We start from the raw sequence: 25270 nt of genomic DNA, 5'->3' as shown, positions 1-25270 counted from the left end.
AGTCCCCATCCCTGGAGGGATTTAAAAGCCATGTGGATCTGGCACTCAAGGACATGGTTTGGTGGTGGACTTGGCAGTGCTGTGGTAAAGGTTGGACTTGGATCTTGGAGGACTTTTCAAAACCAAATGATTCTGTATTTTTTTTTATGCACACCAAGCAGCACAAATAAAAAGCCCAGAGAATTTTCACCCCCTTCCTATAATAAATTAACTTCTGCAAATTTCATATCATTTTCATTTGTAGCTTCAGACCTATTTCCACTGGTCAGTTCACTCACAGAACAAAACTGAACAGTGATGGCTTGTGGCAGAAAACATCCAGGGATGACTGCACTACAAGACTGAGGAAGGTTGTGCTTTTTGTAGGTCAAACCAAAATGAGAGAAATACACAGAAAGTGTGCTTTTCATTTGTGTTTAACTTCACTATCACTATTGTTAATTGCTTGACTTCCTATAGAATAAGTCCATAAGAAAGTTTGGGATTTTTTTACTGGAAACTAATACCTATGCACTGCCTACTTTTAGGTCTTTGTCTTCCATGTTGACATGATTGTTAAAATTAAAAACAATTTCAGTATAAACATCTATATCTGTGGGTACAAAGTATTAATCTCAGTAGGAACTAGCAACACATGCTGAGGAAGCAATATTATCCTAGTAATTTTAATTTTTAAATTAAGCTTGATTGCAGGAAAATGTTAGCTTGAAACTTTTTTTTGGTGAAACCTTTAAATCAAGTCACTAATCACCACGTAGGCTTATGCAGCACCTACTGCAACTGGGATTTAATCCTGATTGAGATCTCTGAGTGCTAGGGTAATATGAATATTAAAGAGGAACATATAAGAAGAATGATAGGTGATAATTAAATCATAGATGATAAGATCAGAAAAGTGTTCTCAGGTTATCTAGGGCATGTAACATGCAAGATGTTTTCCCCACGTCAGACCTACTGGTACCTTATCTAATCTGTTCCTAAATGAAAGAACAGTTGTACATGACTTTGCTTTAGTTGCAACATCTTAGACAAATCGATGAAAATATCAGCCAAACTTTTCCCACAAAACTATGAATCATGGTAAAACAGGAAGGCATGCCTTAACAGAAATGGTAGAACTGTTCTTATCACCCCAAAGGAGAGATTAAAGTCCTTAGTGCTGCATTCTTTATTACTAATTTTAAGTTCGAAACACAATTTTTTTCCTGCAAAAATTCCAGTTGTGAGATGTTATAGGTATGAGAAGATAGCTACAGTGGAGCAGTTTTTTGAAATAACTTTTCACAAGGTTGGACTACTAAAGACAGTAGTAAACTTTATGTTTCCAAATATGATGGAGTGTTAAAGACAGGTTCATAAATATACTAGATTAAATTATGATGAATAAAAAAGGACAACAAGGATTACATAGAAAGTGCACCTATCACAGGAGCTGCATCACTTGGCAAATGTAATTCCAGGGGATAATTCCATTTAAGATGTGGGTCTCTTACTTCTTGGAGGTATTCGATCTAAGGAAGGTGGTCTATCAGTCAATAAAATAAGTTAAAAATATTTTTATCTAAACCAAAATATGCTTTCTTAAGATTAACAGATAATTTTTAATCTTTGTAAACTACTTTTGTTCTCTGCTAAGGTGAAAGAAGGTATGAAATATTCTGGTTTTAACCACGCATTCATGCTGACTTTTCTTGTAAGGTACCAGCTACAGCAAAGCAATGTCCAAATGTGGCACTCAAATATTTATTTTCTTTTTTTTTTCCTTTAGAAATCCAGGACAATGCCACTCGCATCAAATCCATAAGGAGCCTGGTAAAGAAGCTCCCAAGACCCAACTATGACACAATGAAAATCCTTTTTGGACATCTACAGAAGTAAGTAGAACTGTGGTACTCTCAGATGAGTAATTTCAAAAAAAAGTAATCGGTATGTGGTGTCCTAATCCTATTGAAAGTGTCATCCAAAATACCAAAGATAATTACATTATCTTTGGCAAAACTAAGCATGATTTATGGTATCTATGTATATCCTATTTATCCTATTCCTGCATAAGAAATCAGGATGTCTAAGCAAAATGGATTTATGGTATCTATGTATATCCTATTCCTGCCCAAGAAATCAGGATGTCTAAGCAAAATCCCAAATTTTAACTCTAGTAGAAAGCAGGACGATTCTGTTTCCTTCAATGCAGCCAAAACCATTGGGATTACCATGTTTCAGGTGCATTAAATTGGGCAAATGCAACATGTCCTGGGTTGCATTCACCCAGTTTGATGGAATTTCTCCAGGAATGACCTTTTGGATGGTCATGTTGTGAACACTGAGGTCCCTGCTGTTGGATACCTGTACTGTCATTGTGATATGTTGAGGTCAGACACAGCCTCACTCAAGAAAACAGAGCGAGTGCTCTTGTCCCTCACAGGGAGCTTGAGACAACACAGAACGCCTAAGAAGTGCAGAGGAAATATTTGGAAGTGTATCTTTGCTCTCCTAATGTTGCTGAGATACCACAGAGGCAGAAAAGCAACCCTGTGAGGTTGCCCCTCATCACTGCCCTGTGATTTCCACACACATTGCGCTGTGTCTGCAAGAGACATCAACCCAAAAAATCAACCCAGGGTGTCACATTCACCTCAGGTTTTCTTCTTGTGCTTCGTGGCATTAAGAGCAAAGGTGTCCATAGCTGACATGGCTCACAGACACCCACCAGAGCTATTTGACCTGCAGGATGGCCAGGGAGGCCTCAGGGTAGGGATGTGGGAAGGGCAGGATTCTGTGATCCTGTTCCTCCTTGCTGTTGGCGCTGCCAGTGCCGTTTTCTACAGTCAGTTTTCAGCCAAACTACCCCTAAAACTGAAGGGACATGAGAATCTGGGCCCCATCAAGGCACAGAGGAGTATTTCATCCCAGGAACGATGTACTGACCCCAGTGAGGGAGTGATAAAGGCTCCAAATCAAAGACCACTCTTGAGCTTATAATGAATGATGCCTTTATAGCGATCATTTCTTGGCATGTGCATGTAAGAGATGTAGATCCTTTATCTTGTTTTGCATCTTCCAGCTGAAATGGCAAAATCCAGTTCATATAGTTGTGGGAATGTCCCCATTTCATTTAAGCATGGAAGGATTTTAAGCAGTCCATAAAATGACTGAGTTTGGCCTTGCAGAAAAACAGTTTTCTGTGTGTTCATTTGATGCACTGTGTGCACACATTCTCTCCTTCAGCAGGTTATCTAGAGAAGGATGATAATTTATTGCTGGCAATGGAAGAATAATAAGGGAAATTATTTCCTGGGAAGAACGTGAGTGCAGGGAGTGGGTACACGCTGTCAGCACAGATATGCCATATACAAAATTTACTGCACTCTGTGTGGCATTGATCTTAACCTGAAAAAGTTTTGTTGCCGTGTCTTAGGGGAGAGATATCAGGTATACACAATAAGTCTTTGATCTCATAGTTAAATCACTTGATTGAGACTCGGGAGACGTGGGTTCAGTTCTTGGCTTTGACCGGATGTTCTGGGTGACCTTGGGTAAATCATTTAATCTCCCTGTGCCTTGGTTCCTTGTTTACAAAATGATGATAATACTTCCTTTGTCTGCCTTGGCTTTTTAGAGCATAATCTGTTTGGGACAGCAATTGTTTCCTGCTGTGGATGTGTAGAGTAACTGGCGAAACTGGCCCCACACTGGTGGTTTTTCGGAGAAAACAAAAGGAAAAATAAAACTGCTAAAATAGAGGAAATGAAATACCAATAGTTCATAATGCAGAGGTACACTGAGGCGACACAGTGGCACAGAGTGGTGGAAGGCAGGAAGACATGACACTGGAACCATTTGGGGGTTTAAGCATTAGGGAAATAATTGTCTGAGTCTCTCTGAAGAAGGTCAATCTTCTTCTCTGCCTCAAACACATCCTCAGGAAAAGATGGGGCTATTCCAGAAGCTTTGCTCCATTGATACGAAAGCAACAGTAGAATAGATATCCCCCCAAAAAATAAAACCTCTGTGTTCTCTTGAACTTGTTGATGCTTAAGACAGGGGTCAGTCTGAATGATCTCATGGCTCCATAAATGAGAATGAATTAGTGTACTTATAATTTCAGTAATGATGTGATGCTTACATTATACAAGTAGAGACAATGTGTTTGTTTGAATCAGTCTAGGAAACATGACTAGTTTGCTGAGGTTACAAAATGTAGAGTTATATTAGTTTGGGGGACACTCTTCAGAAGAGTAGTGTCAGTGTCCCTCAGCACAGACTTGCACTATCCACTTTGATCACAGGCTTTTCTAAGGGCAATTTACAGGAGTTTCAAAAGTTTCTGGTTAGTTAGAAAAATAACTAAACTGGCTTTATTTGAGGCATATTACTGCAATTCCTATATTTACTGGTTGAGATGGATGTTCCTGCCCAGAGTTGAACTGGTCTTTAATGGGGTTCTGATGGGCAGAAGATGGGGGACTGCAGCTGCTGTTTCCATGGCGTTCCCCCTCTTTCTCCTACCCTTCTTCTACACCTTTCTTTCCTGTCAGACAGACAGAACAGGGCTGTACAGACCTGGACCATGGGGCTGTCCAAGCCTGTGACTTCTGTACATCACAAGAGAGCATCTGTCTCACTGACACTCAGCACGAGAATCCAACCTTTGTCTTATCCTAAGCCATTCTGTGGCAATCCAGTCTGCAGGAGCAGGTCCAGATCCAGCAGAAATAACAATGAGCAGTGCACTTCAGAAGGGTCCTCCTTAGAAACCCAGACAAAGCAGGTGATGAGAGAGTCTGCGAGAAAGGCCTGGCAGCAGGGATTAACTCCTGTGCCATAGATCTCTCTTCAGCCGAGCTCTCTGAAGCTGCAAGAAGTCACAGTGCAGTGTATGCAGCCCACAGGAGGTGGATTAAAAGCAAAGTTGAGTCTGCAGTACCTGTTCTTTCAAGTTTTTGCATTTGATAGGAAAAACCACAACCTGCTGACGTCCCTGTTCATCTTTCCATGAAATCTCTTCTACTTAAAAGCAAAATAGACAAAGTACGGGGCTGAACAGATATATCCCATAGCTCTGTCAGTCTAATTCCATAAGGAATTGTTCCATTATGACTCATGCTGGATGTAATTGAGCACAACTACTATTAGGCTATTCATACTTCTTCCCAAAGATGAGCAAACCAAACAAATAGATGTTACACAGGAAAGAAACAACAAAAACCCAACTTGAGTAGAGATCTTCCCGAATAAAGGGGTACAGAAAACAGCCTGTTCTACTCGAACATGTTTAGAGATTATTTGTTTGCTCTGTACAGCCCATATATTTCTGCCCCATACACCAGTTCCACAGATCTCCTCTCTTTCCTCTTCCTTACTCACATCTGACTTTTACTCCCAAACAAAGTGAGCTAATCACAGGTACCAGTTAAAACCGATGCACCTTTCTGGCCCCATTTTTTTGGGTGCACACAGAACGTCAAATGGTGCAGAAACCTTGCCTTGTCTCTCTGCACAAACATGAACTGAGCACAACAAATCCCTATCTGGGAAACCATTTTATGTACCCAATAATTTATTCACAAAATTGTAATACAAGTTAGGCAGAAGGAGAATCTCATTCTATGTATTTTATGACCTGCTTTCACCACAGCACCTTGAGGTAGCTGTTACACACCCATTGAGAAACTGAGAAGTTTAAATGACTTAAAATCTCAGCATAAACCAGCAACACAATTTAAAAACCTGGATGGGATTTTTTTTATTTGCACAGAAGCTTCTCCAGTGACCACAAACCTTCTCATTTCTCCCTCATGCAAAATGCAGCAGGGAGGAGGAACACCCTGGCTGGGTCCTCAGCGCTGCGCTCCGAGCTGGCGAGGGCGGACGCCGCTCTCCTGCAGGAGCTGTGTGCCTGCGTTACACAGCACTGTGCCTGAGCTCATGAGCTGTGCTTATTAATGTTAAATTAATGAATCTCAGCCTGCTCTGCTTATTAGGTTGAGCTCCGTGCCACCACGAGGCAGCTCTGCGACTCCCAGACCCGAGCTGTGTCACATCTGACCAGGCTGGAGCGCAGGGCAGCCAAGCTCTGGTCTGCCTGTAGCCATCCGTGTTGGACCCCCTTGCAAGGGGAGGTGTTAGAGACAAAAACCCCTCTCCTTGCTCCTGATTTCCCTGCACAAAGGCAGGATAATGTGTGTTATTTACAAAACTATAAAAGGGATGTTGAAATAATTAAAGGGGAAGGCAGGGGCCAGCTCCCATCCCTGTGCCTTACGTGGAAGCGCGGAACCCAGATGCCCAACTGTGGAAGATATTCTTCCAGCAGCAGCATCTGCCTCCTTGGCAGCCACTTCAGGCAAGTTGTCTGGGGAGCTCTGCAGTTGCCTCTTGGTTTATCACGTGGATCTGTTAATGTGCCCTATCTGGCTGGCTTGTCCAGGCAGGAGCTGACTTGTTTTAATTCACCTTTGAATCCAAGAAACTCCATTTATTTTGCTGCATTTTCCCCATACTCTACATAGCATGGCAAGTAATTTTCAGATGCCATCCAGGCTTTCTGCCCTTTCAGAGGGAGAATGATTATTTTCTTCCTGATTATCTTCCCCCTCTACCCAAATTCTTCATTCTTACTATTAATTGTTTGCATTGATTTCACTGGAAATATGCTCCCCATCAAGGATAGAACTATATATCTAAGACAAACCCACCAATATTAACATATGATCTAAAAAAATTCATAGGTTTTAATCTTCAGCTGTTTTGACCAAAAAAAAAAAAACAACCAAATGTCCCCCCTGTTCATATGTCTGTGAACAGGAAAAAAAACATCCAACCTTTACAAACAGTGGGGAGGAATAGTCCCCCTACCTCAAACCTGACAACCTTTGGCAGCAACATCCTGAAAAGCCAAGTTTTTTCCAAACTAGATACAACTAAGCAGACTTGTTTCTACTTGTTAAAATGTAAGGGGAAAAAAAGAAAATAAAAAATAAATTAAAAGGAAAATAAAGCAGAGCCATGCACAGCCAGCAGCCCACAGTAGCCTGCACACCAGGACACAATGACAATGTGATGACAAATCCAGCAGCAGTACCCAGAATTCTGAGGGAAAACCAGAAAATGAAGTTAAAGTACAGCATATAATAATGCTGTATGGGATGCCTGCAAACTTTTTTTTTCCCTCCAAAGTTGGTGGAGGGAAGATGTAGCAAACATGTGATTTTCACTTGCTAAACTACGTGTCATATCAGCAGTTTTCAGGCAGGCTCACGTAATAAATGTAGGCTCAAGAGAGCCCTTTTCTCACACAGCAAAAGAACAGATTACACTGAGAACTGTGCAAGTTTTCTATTAAGAAAATAATAATAATAATAATAAAGGTAAAAGCTACTGAAAACTAAAAACAATCCCCAAAATGGAAGCACTATACAAAAAAAAAATCTATTTGGGAAACCTCAGTGAACCTGTGGAAGACCTACAACGCAAAAAGTGGAAGGGGCACTTAAGTTTTCCCTCAGCAAAAATGCCCAAATTTAGAAAGGTACAGAAGCCCTTTAAAGAAGTCACAAGAAAGACTATTTGTTGAAATTATTTCCTGAATCAAGACCTTTCTTTATAATCAGGAAACTCACAAGCAGGTTTTGGTTTTGAGCCATGGGACAGCAGCAGGGAGAACAGTTTAGCTGTGCTCCTACAAGCTTTGGGGAAGCAGCTACTGGAAATGTCAGGAGGAGAAACAACCTCCTGCAGGAGGGCAGACCAGTTGCATAAAAAACTCAGGTATACCTGACTGGCATTTTAAGATATATATGAAATTATTTAATCACCTTTTAACTTGAGAAGGGCAAATATGTATTGAGATGCGCCTTTGCACGCGTGCTTTTCTCAGTTTCAACTATGGAAGAGTTTTACAAAGGAGCTGGAGCAATGCCAGCACTCATCCCATTTACCACAGCTTCCCGGGGCTCATTTTGGGGGAAGGAGAAGAATTAAACCCTTTTCCTCTCTGTTAAGCACACATCAGTCTACTCAACTCACCCTTTGGAAGTAAGTGGACACAAGAAAATATGCACCAGGCACAAGTGTGCACAGGACATGAGTAATAGTAGATTTTGGGTTCAAGACAAAAAAAAAAAAAAAGAGAAAAAAAAGAAAAAAAAATCCAGTCTCTCAGAGCATCTTTGAGCATTTTGATTTTATATTTTTTGGGTTGGGGTGACCTGCTACCGAGGGTTTTGCAGTCATGCCAAATCCTGCTCTTTGAGGAATAAGAAAGTTTACAAAGTTAGTTCTTCCCCAAAGAATAACTTACTGCTTATTGCTTTTAACAAGACGCATGATGAGTAATTAAAGCCACATTTTCACCCCTTGCTTCCATCTATTTCCGATTTCCACAACTGTATTTAAAAATATAAACCCTGATTTTCATAACAGTCAGGCAAATAATTGCACTCGGTACTTTTCAATGCTACCAAGTACTGAACTGGTGTATCAGCAAATAACAGAATGATAAAAATAATTAACATAGTTTTAATTTAAATATTTATGACACAGTTGACTCTGTGGCTGCGCGGCACCATTGTGCTGAGTGCAGTACACAAACCCTGATAGATAGAGCCCCTGTCTCCAAGAGCTGCTATTGTTCATCCCACATTACTCAATATCAAACGATCTCAAAAAAGCTTTTCAAACATTAATTAAATCTCCTAACTTCCTTTTCAGGTCAGTAAGTTTTATTATCCTAGTTGTGTAGATAAAGAAAGTAAGGAATGGAGAGGGTGAGGCACTTTCCCACCGCGACACAGCCAACACTTCTCACTTCCACTCTTTGCTTGCTCCCCAATCCCCCAGCGGAGCCCCCCAAGCCTTTGAAGGCTCATCCATGTGCTGCGGGTGTACGTGTGCATCTGGCCAGCACATCCCAGGCAGGGCTGGTTACTGCTAAGGACTCTTCAGTTAATCAGGACCACGTGAGAATCCTGCTTCTGGTTTGCACTCGCATCAGCTTCAGCAAAATATCACCGGCGGAGTTAATTTATGGGATTTTGTAACCTCTTAATATTGCTTGGGGTTAGTGTTCTTTCCAGCTCGAATCCTTTCTTGTTGGCCAAAATTAGGAATGCTCAATTCATTACAATGGCTTTGTCCCCCTTTTTTTCTTTTTTTTTTTTTTTTTTGTTTGGCAAGATTGAGGCCTAACACACTAATGTCCACAACAAGGTCGTCAAAGGGTAAAATGCAATGCTTTTCATTTTTGTGCTAAAGATACATGATTTTTCTCAGAATTAAGGTTGTGAAATAAATAATTTGTTTGAAGTTTCTCAGATATTCATTGGAACTTAAAAAAAAAACCCAAAACAAAACAAAAAAGGCCTTAAGGCCAAAATGTCAGTGTTCTGTGCAAAACAATTAATATAACACAATAGGATCTATTCTACTATTGATTGAAAGGGAATTTATGCAGGTAATTCATTAAGGCTAGTGAGAGTTTGGCATGTAAATCCCCCAGTACTTTGATGGGAAAACAGACCCTGATTTTAAATTTTTTTTTAATAAGAGATAAAATACATGATTTTCAGTGAAAAATGTATAAAAAGCAAAAGCAAATACCTGAACAACTAGGGCCCTGCTCTGTGAGGGTTCTGGAATGACATTAGATCAAATCCTCTTTCACACACTGCAAAAGATGCAACAATCATTTCAATCACCATGTTAAGAGAATCAATACAATTTTTCCTTCCAGAGAATGGTACTTTACATTCCAATATTTGCAGGCTATCACCTTCATACATCTCTTTTTGTGGTCAAGTGCATGATTACTACTTCTGACAGGGTATTGGCCATTTTCTTATGAAGATCTACAAATTCTTGTAAATAAAAACCAATCAGAAAAAAAAAAAAAAAAGAGGAGCAAATCTGTGGACTGGAATGCACTCTACTTGTAATGGGAACAAAAAGCTGGCAATGAAATATAAACCTAAATCACAGCAGAATGACCTACTTTAAGGCATTTGCCAAAGAGACAGTGTTTTAGACAGCTCCTCTGAAGTAGCGTCTTTATGTCTATGCCATCTGCAGATTTATTATTGTGCTTTAGAAAAAAATAAAAAAAAATGAAAAAAAAATGAAAAAAGAAAGAAAAACCTACAGTATGCCTGAACAAAACTTAGCTTCATCTATAGAAAGATTCCAGTACTGTGGGCACCACACCCACACCTACTGATGTGGTCCAAGTTTTTTCTTTAGAGGCACCTAATTAAGAAACCCTGACTCATTTACATGGATACGTTTGATCTAAATTACACTCCAAACCACACCAAATTAGGAGCATCTGTGAATGCGAAGTGTTTGTTCCCAGTGCCTGGTAGAACAGGGCCAGTTCTGGACGGCACATGTTCAAGTGACGAAAAATATTTCAGATGTAACATACTTCTGAGACCCACTTTTCCACTAATAATTCATAATGAGTTAAACCAATATCTCTGCTTCAGCAATTATTTCAGGCTGGGGAAAAAATGTCATTTTACTTTTTAAAGGAAGGGTTGGGGGGAAAGCAGGAGTGGGCAGCCACCTAGTTTGGTGGGGCATTAACACAACCATTAGTTACAATTTAAATCTGTGCAGCGCATTTATTTTCAGATATACTTTACACCTAAAGCCTGGACGGAAGGAAAGTATAAATTAATGATTGGTTGTTGTTCACAAACAAGACCTTCTGCCTTGGTGAATGGTCTTCCCTCATTAATCAGTTTTCCAGAGGAGTCCGGGTGGAAGGCAGGGTCTCAGCCCAAAGAGGCAGCACCCTACGTAATAGTAACATGAAAAACTCAAGACCACCAGATTTGAGAGTGATGCCTCCCTTTCCTGGCTGCGTTGCTGGTGGCTGACTGTGCCTGCTTGCAGCCCAGAAAGCCACTCTGTACAAAAACGGGTCCTGTGGCAATTAGGAAACTTCTATCCTGCTTTCCCATCTCCCACTAAGAGTGAGCAGGGGGGCTGCAGAAGCCACTGGTTGCTGCTTTGCTGCCTTCCTGACAAACTGAATAAAGAATAGCCTTAATCTCACTCTAGGCAGCCCAAGAACCGAGGAGCGTAAATCCGAATTCCACGCTGGGTTTGCAATTCCCAGCCCACTGGCGCAATTTGGCACGACCTTTGGGTTTGGCCCATAGTGTTTGGCAGCCACCTTTTATTCTTCCCATCTTTTATACTTTGTGAATAGTCCAAGTTACATAATGCCAGTGACAATTTGTTTATGGTGAGCGCTGGAGTCGCTGTTTTATGATTACATTCAAACTTTGAGCCACATTTTGACATCTAAGGATCATCTTGCGTTCTCGTGTACCCTATACAATGAAGGTTTGTGTTCCAGCGAGGAGCAGGGGGGGAGGAACTTTATAAATAACATGACTCCTTTTGTCTGAAGAGATTTTAATACATTTGTCTGATCTACTGTTTTTGCAGTAGCTAGAATATAATTTGAATATCTTAATATTTTCAGCAACTGTGCTGAGAGAGCCCAGTTAATAACTTATGCATGGGTGTATAGATACACTTCAGACAGAGGTAGTTTTTAGCCCTTATGTTGGTAATAGTTAGAAACACACAATGAAAGAGCTTGTTCTTTCCTCCTCTTTGTTGTGGGCATGCATTGTGATGGTATGGAGCCAGTGTTCTTTCTGTTGTCTACACAGCCTGGATTCAATAAGCAGTTATATATGCATATTATGACAATGTGGTCAAGGAAACCAGATTTTTTTACTATACCTTCATGTGCCTGTACACTATAAAATCTGGTATTTATTTTTCTTGTCCTCATTCAATATGTTAACAAAATCATAATTTGATACAGGTTATGTTCACTTTATAATTAAAATTATAGAGTTAGATGAAAATACAGCAAGATGTTGCTGAATGGAAAATATTTATCTTTTCGTACATTACGCATTATGGTGCTATGTAAAATCATAAATCTGTGAAGCAGCTCTCTCCAGCCAATTTGCCTCCTCCCCTGGTCCACAAGATGCAACCAGTTACCTCCTCTAAACTGGGGATTTTACACCCACCTCAGCCCTAACATTAGACTGCACTGCCACATCCTCTCCAAAAGAAGACCCCTTGCCATGGAGATAAGCCAAGAAAAAGGAATTCAGAGAAGTTCTGTAATTTTTCCAGCTCCTCCTGTAGCTCTCCCAGCACCTTCACAGAAAAGCACAAACTTTTTTGCACCATGTTCTCTGTGTCAGCACTAGGCTCAGGCTCCCCAGACCACCTCAGGATAGCACTTCATCCATCTGGAAACTGTTCTCACCTCCCAGATCATTGCCATCCACACTGCCAAGGGCAGGCCTTCACCAAACACCATCAGCAGCCACCATGCTGTCAGCCTAGGGCATATGGGACAGCCCCAGAGCATATGGAAGCTTTCCAGCAAGTGAAGTTTACTGGGAACATCAGTTTGCCTTGTTCAGACTCTCAGTCCAGAGAGGATTTCCACAGGGCTGTGGCAGCAGTAGTAGCAGGCAACTTTAACCACCTCAGACAACCCAGATTGTTTCCATGTCTGGATAAGGGTCTCATAAAAGTGTCATCAGGATAAGGAGGTTTCATTCCTTCAGAACATCTACCCCATGGAAGCCACTGCAGCTGCTCTGGACTCAGAGCCAGCCCTGAGATTTCTGTCACGGGGCAAATTTCAAGTCTTGTTGAACACATTTTGGATCTCACCTGGCCTCCATGGTGAGGAGCTGCTTAACCTTTCCAAATTATACAGTAAGAGCTTTCCATTACTTCTCATACTAAATTAAGTTTATCCACCTCTGCATCCTGAAACTACAATGTGTGCTTGCTAAAGAGGCACTTTATAAGTTTGTAAATCCATTTACAAACATTCACTTCAGGCTAGACATTTTCTGCTGGAGAGGCAGCACCGACAGAGAGGTGTCCTGAAAGCTGCTTATTGTGTGAGTTGTCCAAAGACTGATGACTGATACCATGGTTTCGATATCAGCAAGATTGTCCCTGTTGTTCCTAAATCCTTCAATCTCTGTCAAACGTGGTTTGGGTTAGGAGGTCTAAGAGACTCACGTATGTTTTCTCACCACTTTTTTTAACTGTGGATTTTGATCAGGGTTAGACAGAAGCAGATATTGGCAAATCTGGTCACTTGAAGCTTCAAAGATGAAAGAAATGCAACTACTGAGAGAGGTAGGGCTGACTGTGTAGAGTATAAAGACTTTGTAAAGTATCTGAGGCAGTTAGACCAGAGTCATCTGAGACCAGCACATGTGTGAATGGGTATTTGACTTTAAAGGAGCTAATGAGAAAATTCAAAGCTAGTTTAAAGCCAGGAAATATTGCAGAACTTGCAGTACTACAAAGGGTGCTTCTTAGAAAGACACAATATATGGAAAATCCTCCACTCCAGGCAGTCCCTGCATTTAGTGCAGCAGACTAAACACGTGCACGAAAAAATAAACATCAAGCTAAGGTGAGCGGACAAGACAGACAAAGTGTAAGTAGAAAAGACAATGCTGACATAGTAAATTCATTGCTCAAGGGCAAGTAAAATGTAAATAAGTTTAAAGAAATCAAAGACTCGTGGCACATACTCACTAGTGCATTTAAGAGCTGCGTTCATCCTACTCGTGCTCAGTATCAGGGCTGAAACAATCGTGGTGCTGGGAGGCATGTTAAAGCATCTTTCAAATCTGATACAAGTGCAGTGCATATATATTGCAATCCTAGCTTGTGGAGAGCTCAGAACTGAACCTGAGAGAGGAGGAATCCTGGTTGAGGTCAGATCCCATAGAAAATCATCTCTGTTGGGTAGATTGCTGCAAAAAGACTTTCATTTTAAACAACAAGATGGTGACAATATGGGATAAAAAATATGGATTTTTTTTTATATTGGGGACAGTTAATAGGCCAATAATTTGATTTTTTTTCATTATTTAAAAAAGACTTGAAACAAAATAATTTATGAAGTAATTGCAATGCTTTGATTTGATATTTTTGAAGGTATTTTCCAAACCAAATGATTCAGTGATTCTGTGATATAAAAATTCACAGAAAAAAGAAAACTCTGTTGAGAGTTTGTTCCCTGACTTTTGTGGAATTCTTTGCCACATTCAATGTCAAAATTACTGTGTTTCTCACAGAAGTGAATAATTAATTCATGACACTGGAAAAAACCAATGTGTTGATAGTGAAACTGTGTCTTTCATGAGCTGCTCTAGACCCACAAGCAAAGATGAATTTCTGGGCAGGATGTCTAGAGCTCAACATCCCAGGCTGAAATTCCACTCAATTGCCCCTTCTGGGCTCTAAGTCAGAAAGTAAACCTGTCATATCCAGGGCTGAGTTATTTGCTGTCAACTGGATTATAGCACAAAAAGGCTGTAATTGAAGGCTGCAAGAGGTTAGAGATTGAACATAGTCAAAAGCAGTAACTCCACTTAGTAAAAGTAGATATCATCCAAAATGAGAAAAGTTAAGCTCATATAAGGTGAAATTCTGACTCCATTGTGGCTTCCAGTTTCTGGGATTTTTGTCAGTGATTTTCAGAGTAATCAAAACTTCACTCACTGCCCAGAGAGAGATGCTGCAAAGTGTGTGATGAAGTGAAAGTTAAAATAACTCTTAACCTGGGGCTTCCAAAATACATTTTCTGAGCAGAGACTGCTGCCTAGCTCAGTGTTTTCGTGATGTAGCAATGCAGACAGACCTTCAGGGGACCAAGGGCATAAAACTGTGCCAGTGGAGTACAGCTGGGATGTGCAACCAGAGCCACCCTGCTGTAAATACTGAAGCTCCCATTGTTCAGCACCCTGTGGGACATGGAGAACTGCACTACTTAGGCAAAGTAAGGTACAGTTTGTGGGAAGTGATTTCAGAAAGCTGTAACATCACTGAACACCTGTGGCAGTGCTGGCACCTTCCACCTCAGGCTCTCCTTGAAAGGAAGAGATTACTGGGAGAGAGAGCATAAAAGTGCCTGACAGATGCACTAATTTTACTGGGAGCAGGAGGATTAAATTATAATACAGAGTCTCATCATCTTTCTACCTTTCATATGAGTAAATCTGAACCAAAGAATGCTGTCGATGTGCCTCTGGGAAGAAGGGACAGATCTCCTGTGTGTTTTCCATATCCCCCCTGCTCTGGGTGTGCTGCTCACCATGGCTTCTCTCACTGAGGTACAAACCAGAGCTGGTGGCTCTGTTGTTTTGCCATGTACTGTTTGTCCATCATTAAGCACATCAAAGCCTCGGTGTCCCCATCAGGAAACAATGCTGTTAATAACATTAATCCACCTTTATTAAGAGCCTTTAGCTCTATGGAGGAGCACCAAATATTATTAAGACAAAGACAAGAGGATAATAAGGAAACGTGTTTTTTTCCCTTGCTGACCTAGTTTCTAACCTCACTTTAAAATCTTCCCTTGATTTTAATTATGCTTAATCTAAAGCTAAGCTCACAAATCTAGCAAACTTAAGGGCTGCTTTTAAAGTGAATTTTCTCGCCTGTCAGAGTTCCTCAAGCTTTCTGTGCTACAGTCAGGAGTTTATTTCCAGCCCAGGCACAGAGCTGGGGCATTTCTCTGCCAGCACGGTGACTCTTGGGCTCCTGAGCTCAGGCACCACCTTGCTCCACTCTAGCCTGGGCACCACAACATTCTTCACAGAACAATTGCAGTCCTTTTCTCATCAGCCGTAGCCAGAGGCAGCAATAAGGGTGAAGGATATCTATCATGAAAAGTCCAGTGTCAATGTGTTCCCCCAATTTATTTACTGACCTTCAATGCAACAGCCATACTCCTGACCCTCATGAGATGAAGCCTAAGGGGAAATGGCACTGAGCACCAATTCCATATCCTGTTGTTCTGTGGTCTAAATTAAGTGCTAATTAATTACCACTGGCATCTTTGGCATTGCCTGTCAAATTGGATTTAGGATATCCTTCCGCTGTTTAAACAAATAGCCCTACATCTAAAGCTAAAATCCCACGTGTCAGCATTTTCTTCACTTTTAAATTTTTATTTTCAAATCCAGTGAGTATGTTCATGGATTTTGCAGGTAGAATTCAAATAAAAGAAACAGGAATTGATATTGTCAATTTTGATTAATAGTCCCTCATTAATAAACATCCTGTTATTCAGTTTCCACCTGCAGTTGCTGATGTTGCCTGGAATCAATTAACTCATATAATTTGATTTATTTTACAAAGACATTTTTGGATGTGCTGTGCTGATGATAAAGGTTCTATATTTACAATTCGTGATTTAAGCGAGATTGTTACTAACTGCTTTTTATTTGTAATGTTACAAGGAAGCTTTGGGCGTTCTTAAACAAAAATATTTAAGCAATTTAAAAAGTTAAAGCTTTATTTATCTAAAACTATCTGCTGCCTTCTGAACCACACAGGCCACAAAAGCATACAAATCCAGGAACTATGACAGGTTGGTCTTTACAACAAGCTAGTTTTTCTGGAGAAAAAAATAGATCAGAAGTGGAATTAAAAATAAATTTTAAAAATATTCAAGCATAGCAGAAGTTACACCACCAGCCAAAAATACATTTTAGGCATTAAGGTGTACACTTCTGTCTGTACACTTACTATTCTATATAGTCTCACACTGCCTTTATCACTCTACTATCCAAACACTTATCCAAGAAGTACATCAGCCTCTGCTCAACATCTGCCACGGGGGGTTTTGCTCTCTCCCATCCCCTCCCCAAAGAGAGGCTCGTGCTCACAGTGTCTGTGTGGCTTTCAGGCAGAGATTTGCTCTTGTTTGAGCAAAATTTGCTGCTACAGGGCTACAGAAGAAGGCAGAAATGAATGCCTCGTGCACAGAGCTGCAGGCAGAGGAGTCCAGGATGCCCCTTGGGGAAGTTCATGGCCTTCAGCTGACTCCTACCAAAAGCTGTGCCCAAAAGAGGCAAATGTAGGCACAACAGCAACATGGACTAGACAGATCTGTCCTCTTAAGAGCACCAGTCAGAATCAGTTTGCATTCACACACAAAAAACTAAAACCTGAGCCAAACTGAGAGGACAGAGTGCTGGTTGTCAGTAAATGGAAGAACCTAGCAGGTCAACCAGTTGGATCAGTTTTCCAAAAGAGACCTGGAATTTTAGTAATAGGGAAGGTTTCATGGAAAGATATTGAATCTATCTCTTTGATAAAATTTGGTTTTGGGGAGTGAGACCTGATCCTTTGCCCATACCAAGGTCTTTGGTGGTGATAGGTTCCTGCCCTTGCTGTCCATGCATCAGTGTGCACCTCCTGCCTTTGGAGCTTCTGTGACTCAGAAGATGCCCAGAAAACAAAAATCCCAAGGCTGAGGTGCAGATAAACTGTTACCCCCCTTTCACAGCTCCTCAGTGGAGCAGGAGCACCTCCCCTTGTGCAGAAGAACAAGCAGGACTTCTCCAAAGCACTTTCCTGAATGAAGCCCCTGAATGTAGAGCCTGCGGCATCTTTAGATACTCCAATGTGTTTTTACACATTTGCTGTCCTCAGCCACCCAGCAGATGAATTCTTTCTCCACAAGACAGGCATTCTGTGAGGTGTGTGCAAAGGCAAGAGCCCACACGCTCTTCTGCAGGGTCGTCGCATGGGAAGCAAAGTTCACCCAGTGCTGAGGAGGCTTTATTTTTAACTGTTCTCTTATTAAACCAGACTAAGCCAGAATAAATGCCTTTCCTCAGCTTTTCACAGTCTATTCAGCCAACTGTGAAGCAATGTTCGGAGTTAGTTTAGTTATTATTCTCATTTAGGGCCAGGCTCCAAGGCAGTTCATCCAGGGAAGGGCTCGTGCTGTGAGATATGCAGGGGATCCCCTGAGGAAGCCCATTCTCCACCAGGGCCCTGTCAGCTGTCCAGGTACTATATATAGCCACCCAATGGTCACATTTAAAGCCTGGTCTGTGGAGGAAGACAGCATTGAGTGCTCCTTCTTGTATCCCAGAGCAACTGAAGAGAAGGGATTTTTCCCAAAGTGCTGTAACACGAACCCGCAGCTGCAGAGCACAGGAAGCCTATGGAGTTTCTGTAGGCCAGGAGCCATCGAGGCTATTTTCAGCAAAAGCAAGCTCTCAAGTATGTCTGAACTATTTCTGACCCCTCTTGTAACATATCCTACACCATGACCTGGTTTCTCTATTACCAGCATAGCCATTGTTTCAAATTCTACCTATGGAACAAACAGGGATTTAAAATGCCTTCATGTTTTACACAGCTAGATGCAAGTAGCTTAAAACTGTATTAGTGCACTGTGACCCCTGAGTTGTGCTTGTTTGTTGTGAAGGAAACCACGTGGCACATTTGGAAAAGGACAGACATTGTGGTGCTTTGGAGCTCCTCTATAAGCAGAAGCCTCAGGTCTCAGTTCCATACTCACCAATCTCCCTGTTCCCATCACAGTGTACAGATCTCACAAGCTGAGGACTCCACTGATGATGTTTGCATCTGCTTAGCTTCACCTGCTGGTGAATACCACTGTAATGCACCTGAGCAAATCACCCATACAGCCAGGACATAGATAATAAAGAGGTTTAGTCTGCATTCATAAAATATCGAGAATATGAATTTAAAGCTGAATTTGAAATTTATCTATGGAGTAGTGCAAGGAAGTGAACAGTTTACACAAATAGAGTTTGTGGCATCAGGGGCTTCCTTACCACCAGTTACCTCCATAAGTTTCCCAGGATGGAGTTAAGCAATGCACAGCCCCTTCTCTCTTCCTCCACAATATGTGTATTTTGGTTTCTCTCTTCAGCTGGCGTATCCAGCTGGGTATGGATATCTCTGCAAGGTTTTGATCTGTTATAGGACCCCTATTGTTGTTTGTACTTTAAGAGGACTCTCAAAGCTGAAGTTCACTTGTCTTTTTAGTACCAAAACCCACTCAGGTTCTTCCCAAGAAACAACTGCAGCTGAACTGAAATAAATTGATGACAGAAAATGAAGTGGCTGTGATATACTGTATCTCAGGAAAGTGTGTAACAGGCCTTAAACGAAAAGGAAATACGTTGAGGAAAAAACCTGATAGTTTAGGTTATCTGTGCTTCATGTTATAGCTGTGGTTCCTTCCTAGCACAGAAAAACCCAGCTGCAAAAGCCCTGCGAAAATGTGCTTCTACACACACAGACATTATCACTTCCTAGGACAGTACGTTTTATTATCAGGTTATTTTCCAGTACATTTGGCACAGTTAAGGTAAGTATATTAACTTTACTTCCAAATAAAGAAAACAAAGTTGTACTGAATGTCTCAGCCACTGTCAATGAGTTAAGAACTGACAGGAGGTCCAAGTAATCAACCCTGTCTACAGCACTGAGCTTTCCCCTGGGACACCTCCTCTGATCATACAATGTATCTGACTGGCATGGATGTAGAATTGCTTTCAATAAAGATTTTATTTCAAGGTTGGATGATTCTTTCCCAAATGTCTTGTCTCTAAAGCAAAGTATGTAATACCTGTTATTTTTTAACTCCTGTGAACCAGCGTTTGGGAAGGAGAGGAGCGTAAAATGTTGAGCTGAAAGCTGTTCATCATAAGAGAGAAATTTTAACAAATTGATTGGGAGCTCTGCAATACCAGAAGTCAGAAAGCTGCTGCATAAAAACTGGCCTGTACCAGTGCAGTGAAGAGGCCTGTTAACAAAATTATTGCTGGGGAGAGCTGAAGGCAGCTGAGCCCTTACCAGGGCCAAGTCCTTAAGCTACAACATTACATTTGCATATGCCTGAGAATAGATAGGAAAGAGACATTGGCTAATTTGAGGATAATTATTGGCAAAGTGAATCAATGGGAGGCACACACTTTGACCTATTAAGGCAGTTCACAGGAACTTACATTTCAAATCAGTCCCATCATCCATGAGGATGGGCAACTCTGGCTATGACAGTGGTTGCCAGCACAGTTCAGCAAAGCCACAAAACCCACCCAAATGGGCTGTCATGAAAAACTCAGAGAGGAGCTGGGTCCTGATTCCATAAGGTTAGTTCCTATACCAAGAGGAGATATGACACAAATACAGCATTTTTAATCTTTTTTGGTGGAGTTCCATTTATTCCTATTTATCTTTAATCTCTCTTGGCCTCTGTGTTGGTCTTGGTTTCTGTCTCTAGTGGCAGAGACTTCCCTAGTGAACACAAATATTGTGCATATCTGGAGGACAGGATTCTGATAACAACAAAACCTCGTTTTATCCCTGAATTCAGGGGATGGCATTTCCTACACCTGCCATTATAGCCTATAACCTCATACCAAGCGACCCCTTCTTACTCTTCTGATCCCCTCATTTTTTAATGTGTTGTCCTTTTGTCACAGTCTATATTACCAGTTCATGGTAGAAGAATAACAGGATTGTAATTGAAAAGTTACCCCTAAATATAATTTAAAGCAGTGAAAGAATACCAGGCATAGCTAAAACCAGTTCTGCTAACGTTAGAAATGCCCCTGACATTGAGCAAAATTAAATCCTCGTAGGCTGGAAAAGGATAAGAAAGTAAAAGTGAGCAGTTCTCAAAGCAGCTGGCTGTACCCTCCAACACTCACCAGCCTACAGTAAAACAGTGTCCTTTCCAATGGGATTTTCCTCCCTAAGTACACTGAATTCCCCAGTGTTTTATGTGCAATAGGAATATTAAGATGTCGAGGAGTCAGAGTCACTGTGGAAGCCCTTTCTCCTCCTCAGCAGTTACTACAAAGTAAAAATGGATGGAGAACATTTCCTAACACCTACTGTGTTTGGAGCAGTAATCCAGTGTGCTTTCCAAACGTCGAAATTAATAATGATTTTATTTAGAGAGTTTGAAAAGTGTAGGTTTAATGGAACTAGAGAGCCAAGTCACCATACAATGACCCTCTTAGCTGTAGGCTTGCCCTGCTCTCCGTCACACGTTTTCCAGCTTGCAGTTGCCTTGGCAACAGCCAAAGCATAAATTCCAAGTTTTTTTCCTTATATATCTGCCATTGACACTACAGCCCTCCTATCAGACACTTCTGCTGTTTTAATTCATCATCAGTTTCATTACTATTAATAATGAGAACTGTATTTTCTGCCTTTCTCCCGACTTGTGATTTTAAGGACTGGAGACATTCTGGAGACTCGGTTATTTTGGAGGGAAAAAAAAAATAATAATCTTGTGCAGCATAGCACCCAACAATTTCTTGATATGGTTCCAACATCTGTGGCACCGGATTATAGATTGTTTCTAAAATAACCTTAAATTGATGGATCATTGCTCCTTTCATTTGGGCTTGACAAAAAGTACCTCTGGCATTTCCTTTCACTCTTTATGTTGAAAATGGTGTGTCACTCTTTCTGCTCTTTTTCTTGCCAAAAAAAGAATTCTTGTCCATTTTTTTCAATATCTTCTCTTTTAACAACTCAATTTCACCTAGTAGCTATAGTAAAAGAACTCAGTGTGCATATTTTGTTTTGATTTGCACTGACTTCTTCTTTTGTAGAGAGGATAAAAATATCAGTTATAAAATTTCTTTGGTAAATGTCTGTAATCCAGAAAGACATAAAGTCCAAAACTTATAATTATTCTGTTCAGAGTGGATTGAATTCCTTCCTTCTACTTCTTCAGTAGCTGTGTTTTACCACATGTTATTTAACTTATTCAGATTTTCCATGTTTCCAAGTTTGCTTGCTTTATGGGTTTTTTTGTTCTTATGGTGCAAACAAGTGAAACTGCATTGTTATATCAAGGATTTTCAAGACACTTTCTTAGTACAGTACTACTTATTCTAGCATTAAGCTCAGGGAACCCAAATTTATACAAATTTTCTTAATGCCGCATTACTGATGAGCCGCAGTCAGTTCCTCTCCACCACCAACACACAGTGTTGTCCATTATCAAGACCCTCTTGTCTCAAAGCTATGGCTTTGAGACATAAATTAATTATTGATAGTTAACTTTGGAATTTTGAATTATTTATTGCTATTTAACTTTTAAATTACTGAATTTTAACTTTAGAAATAATCAATAAATTGATTATTTTTACAGTTACCCAAGACAAAGCTGATGAATTTCCCCCTTCAGTGAATATGCATCTCTACTCCTGCTGATGCCATCTCCAAATACCTTGTGAAGTTTCCAACTTTTACCACATAACAAGCTCAACAGAAACCAAATCTCTCTCCTGGAGAGGTCCCCAAGCTTTCTGTACATGCCTCTGCATAAGTGGCATGAAGCAAAACAATCTCATCACCTCTGTAACATTTTTAATTGTGATAAAGATGTGTGACATCCATCAGAAGCCCACGCAGTCGCTTGGCAACAAAACTTCTAACTTTTGAGACTTTCTGAACTCCTAAGAGAAGAGATGATATATTAATATTACCACAGAGGAAAGATAATTATTTTTTTTTAAAATTTAATGAAGATGCTATATTTTAAGAAACTAATAGTTAAGCCAATCTGATTAGTGCCATATGGAGAGTGTTTTGTGCAATGGACACCACGGTTACTGGCATGAGGCAGAAGTAATTCTTCCTATTTATATATGGGAAAAAAAACTATGAGTGTTGATGCTCCAGGAATGTGGTAAACGATGAGATTGGCACCAATCCACAAGAGATGCTTTTTGCTGTGTGACCCACCCACTAACATGAAAGAAACACTTTTTTGAGTGCCTGGAGCCGTTAGGTCTCACAAAGTTTCTTTCCCTTATAGTGTGGCTTGCTGTAAGTTCAGCTACAGGTGTGGGAAAACAGAGACAGCTGTGATGGCTTTTAAATGGCTGTCTGGATTTTGAAAAGGTAAATGAGTGACAATGGCAGAGAGGGGGGAGAGCAGAACTTGGCTTCAACAATCCACTTGGAATACTTGAGTTAAAACTAGCAGGTTAAGGAGGCATCCATAAATTCAAACATTTACATAATAAAGCTACGTTTAGTTTGCATTCCTTGGTGGAGCTGTGCAATTTATTTATAAAATATGTGTCTTCATTTACTAGTTTTTCCAACCCTAGGATACATAATATATTCTGGAGGGTTGAGGGAAATGGATTTCTACTTAGTCTGTACTCACCACTGCAGAGATTTATGCCAAACTTCCTACCTAAACTCCATCCATTAAACCTGTACTGTTCTTAGACCAGACTTCTCCATCCTTAATGCCCTTTCCACAGGAATATTAAGTCTTAATATAGACACAAGATCAACTTTTAATAATAATAGTCCTTCTTTTGTAATTTTGTGGGTAATAAAGATATCAAAGGTTATAATCCTTACCATTATTTTCTAAGTCATCTCATTAAGGTATGTGGTCTCTGTGTCTTTCAAGAAACTTTGTGTCAGGATAAGGCATGCGAAAGTCTTTAGTTACATAAATTTCACAATCCATTTCAGACCATACTTACTTTATTGGATTTAAATTAGCAGAAGGAATGTGTTTCATATGAGCCCTATATTAAGGGTCTTTTTTTTTTTGGTTTTCACAACTCTTTCAGTGCTGGAGACCATGTTAAGGGAAGCAGGGAATCTTCTCCCTGGCACTACAAAACCCCTCCTTTCCTTGTTTGTCACACTGGCAGAAATTTCCCTTGCCTCCCTGTTTTCTTTCTTTTGGATAAGCTAACCAAACAAACACCCCTATCAGGAGAAACATTTAAAAAGTGCCTCTATGTGCTTCAAGAGCAACAGTGACTCCTCTGACACCCTTCTTTTTTAACCAGTTCTTTCCTTTTTGTCAACAGGATAGCAGCCAAGGAATCCGTGAATCTTATGTCAACACAGAGCTTAGGAATTGTGTTTGGACCAACACTCCTTAGACCTGAAAAGGAGACAGGGAACATGGCAGTCCACATGCTGTACCAAAATCAGATAGTTGAACTTATGCTGAGTGAGTACAGCAAGATCTTCGGCTCGGAGGAAGACTGACAGACAGGGCCTGTTATTGAAAACGTTCACATCTGTCTTGATGTCTAATATTTTTACATTTCTGTAAACATATTTCTGAAATATTTCTTTTTCTTTCAAGTGACAGATGCCTCATTTTGTGCAAACTTAATGATGATTTTGTGTCTAATTTTCAAACATTGGAATAAAAAATATTGTCAACATTTGCCTATATGTATTCTGCATTAACCCTTTGAGAGTTTCATTATGCTAGCACTCCAAGTGTCACTTTTTCTGCAAGCTGAGCATACAGCATATGGCCCTAGACCATAGAAAATGCTGTTTACCAACATATGCAATGGCACAGAAAGACAGATAATAATTGAGGAGGTTTGTGGAAAACGGATTAAAGTATGTATATTTAAAGCAATGAATTAAAGCAGTGACACGAGATCATTCATAGCTAATCTGAGTATAATTTACCTTTCTCTTTGATATACGTTGAAAATTAAAGACATGATGAATAATCATTTCTCTACCCCGAGAGCTGGGAAAAAAATTGCATTTAATGCTTTTAAACAAATAAAATAAACAAACACAAACAAAATGAGAATGTCACCATTTGCATAACAGTGCCTAAAAGAAATTAAAAATGGAATTGGAACTTTGGCATTTTTACTTAAACGCAGTACATGAAATGAAGACATTGCATGACTGCTCATTTTAATGTAACATCCATTTTGATTCTTCATCACACTGTACATCTGCCCGCTTTCCCCAGCTATCTCATGTTCTGTAGCATTTGTATTGTGCTCCTGAGGATGCTTTATTGGTGAACTACATTAAATTCATCTAGAAAGAACTTTAAAAAAAAAGCCTTTTCATATGCCCTTAGGATTACTTGGCTAGACTTGAATCAATTTCTGCATTTGATGGTTAGTTTCAGTTGTCATGGATAAACAAAAGGGTAACTGTCTAGAATATATCAAATATTGTTTCATTTTGAAATGTATGTTTCCAGCTATACACATCTCCTACCCTGTTTTGTAAAAGTATTCTGGTGATAAAATGTAGACTTATGTTTGACAGCTTTTTAATCAAGTTCAAAGAGAATAAATAAAACTAATCCAGTGTGGTAAAGAGTCTGTCTGGTTATCGATTTGTTCATAAAATGAAAAATAAACCATGTAAATAAGATGTGTGAAACACAGATCCAGAAGCAAATATTTAAAGCAATTAAAGACCCCAAAACATAGGATTAATGCATAGATCTGCTGTGCATGAGAGATATGTCTTCAATATCACCTCAGCAGATCCTGGGCTGCTTCAGTTTTTACTCAGCATTGTTGTGCAAAATTCCACGTTATTCAGGAAAGGTCACTCCTTGGAGTGGTCATTTATGGGAGAAATATATAAT

General features: G+C 40.2%; 1 protein-coding gene across 1 annotated transcript in view; it reads left to right on the top strand.

Annotated features, from left to right (window-relative positions):
- The window catches only part of ARHGAP15 (Rho GTPase activating protein 15), a 319884-nt gene extending 294889 nt beyond the window's left edge, over positions 1 to 24995 (top strand). The window contains exons 13-14 of the mRNA XM_031056956.1: positions 1769 to 1874; positions 23712 to 24995. Of these exons, the coding sequence (XP_030912816.1) occupies positions 1769 to 1874; positions 23712 to 23895 (290 nt within the window). The 3' untranslated portion in view covers positions 23896 to 24995. The remainder of the gene's footprint in view (positions 1 to 1768; positions 1875 to 23711) is intronic.
- The last annotated feature ends 275 nt before the right edge of the window (positions 24996 to 25270 follow it).

Source organism: Geospiza fortis, unplaced genomic scaffold (assembly GCF_000277835.1).
Source record: "Geospiza fortis unplaced genomic scaffold, GeoFor_1.0 scaffold112, whole genome shotgun sequence".
Lineage (NCBI taxonomy): Eukaryota > Metazoa > Chordata > Aves > Passeriformes > Thraupidae > Geospiza > Geospiza fortis.
Note: the sequence above shows the minus strand (reverse complement) of the source record. Positions and strands in the feature narration are given on the sequence as shown.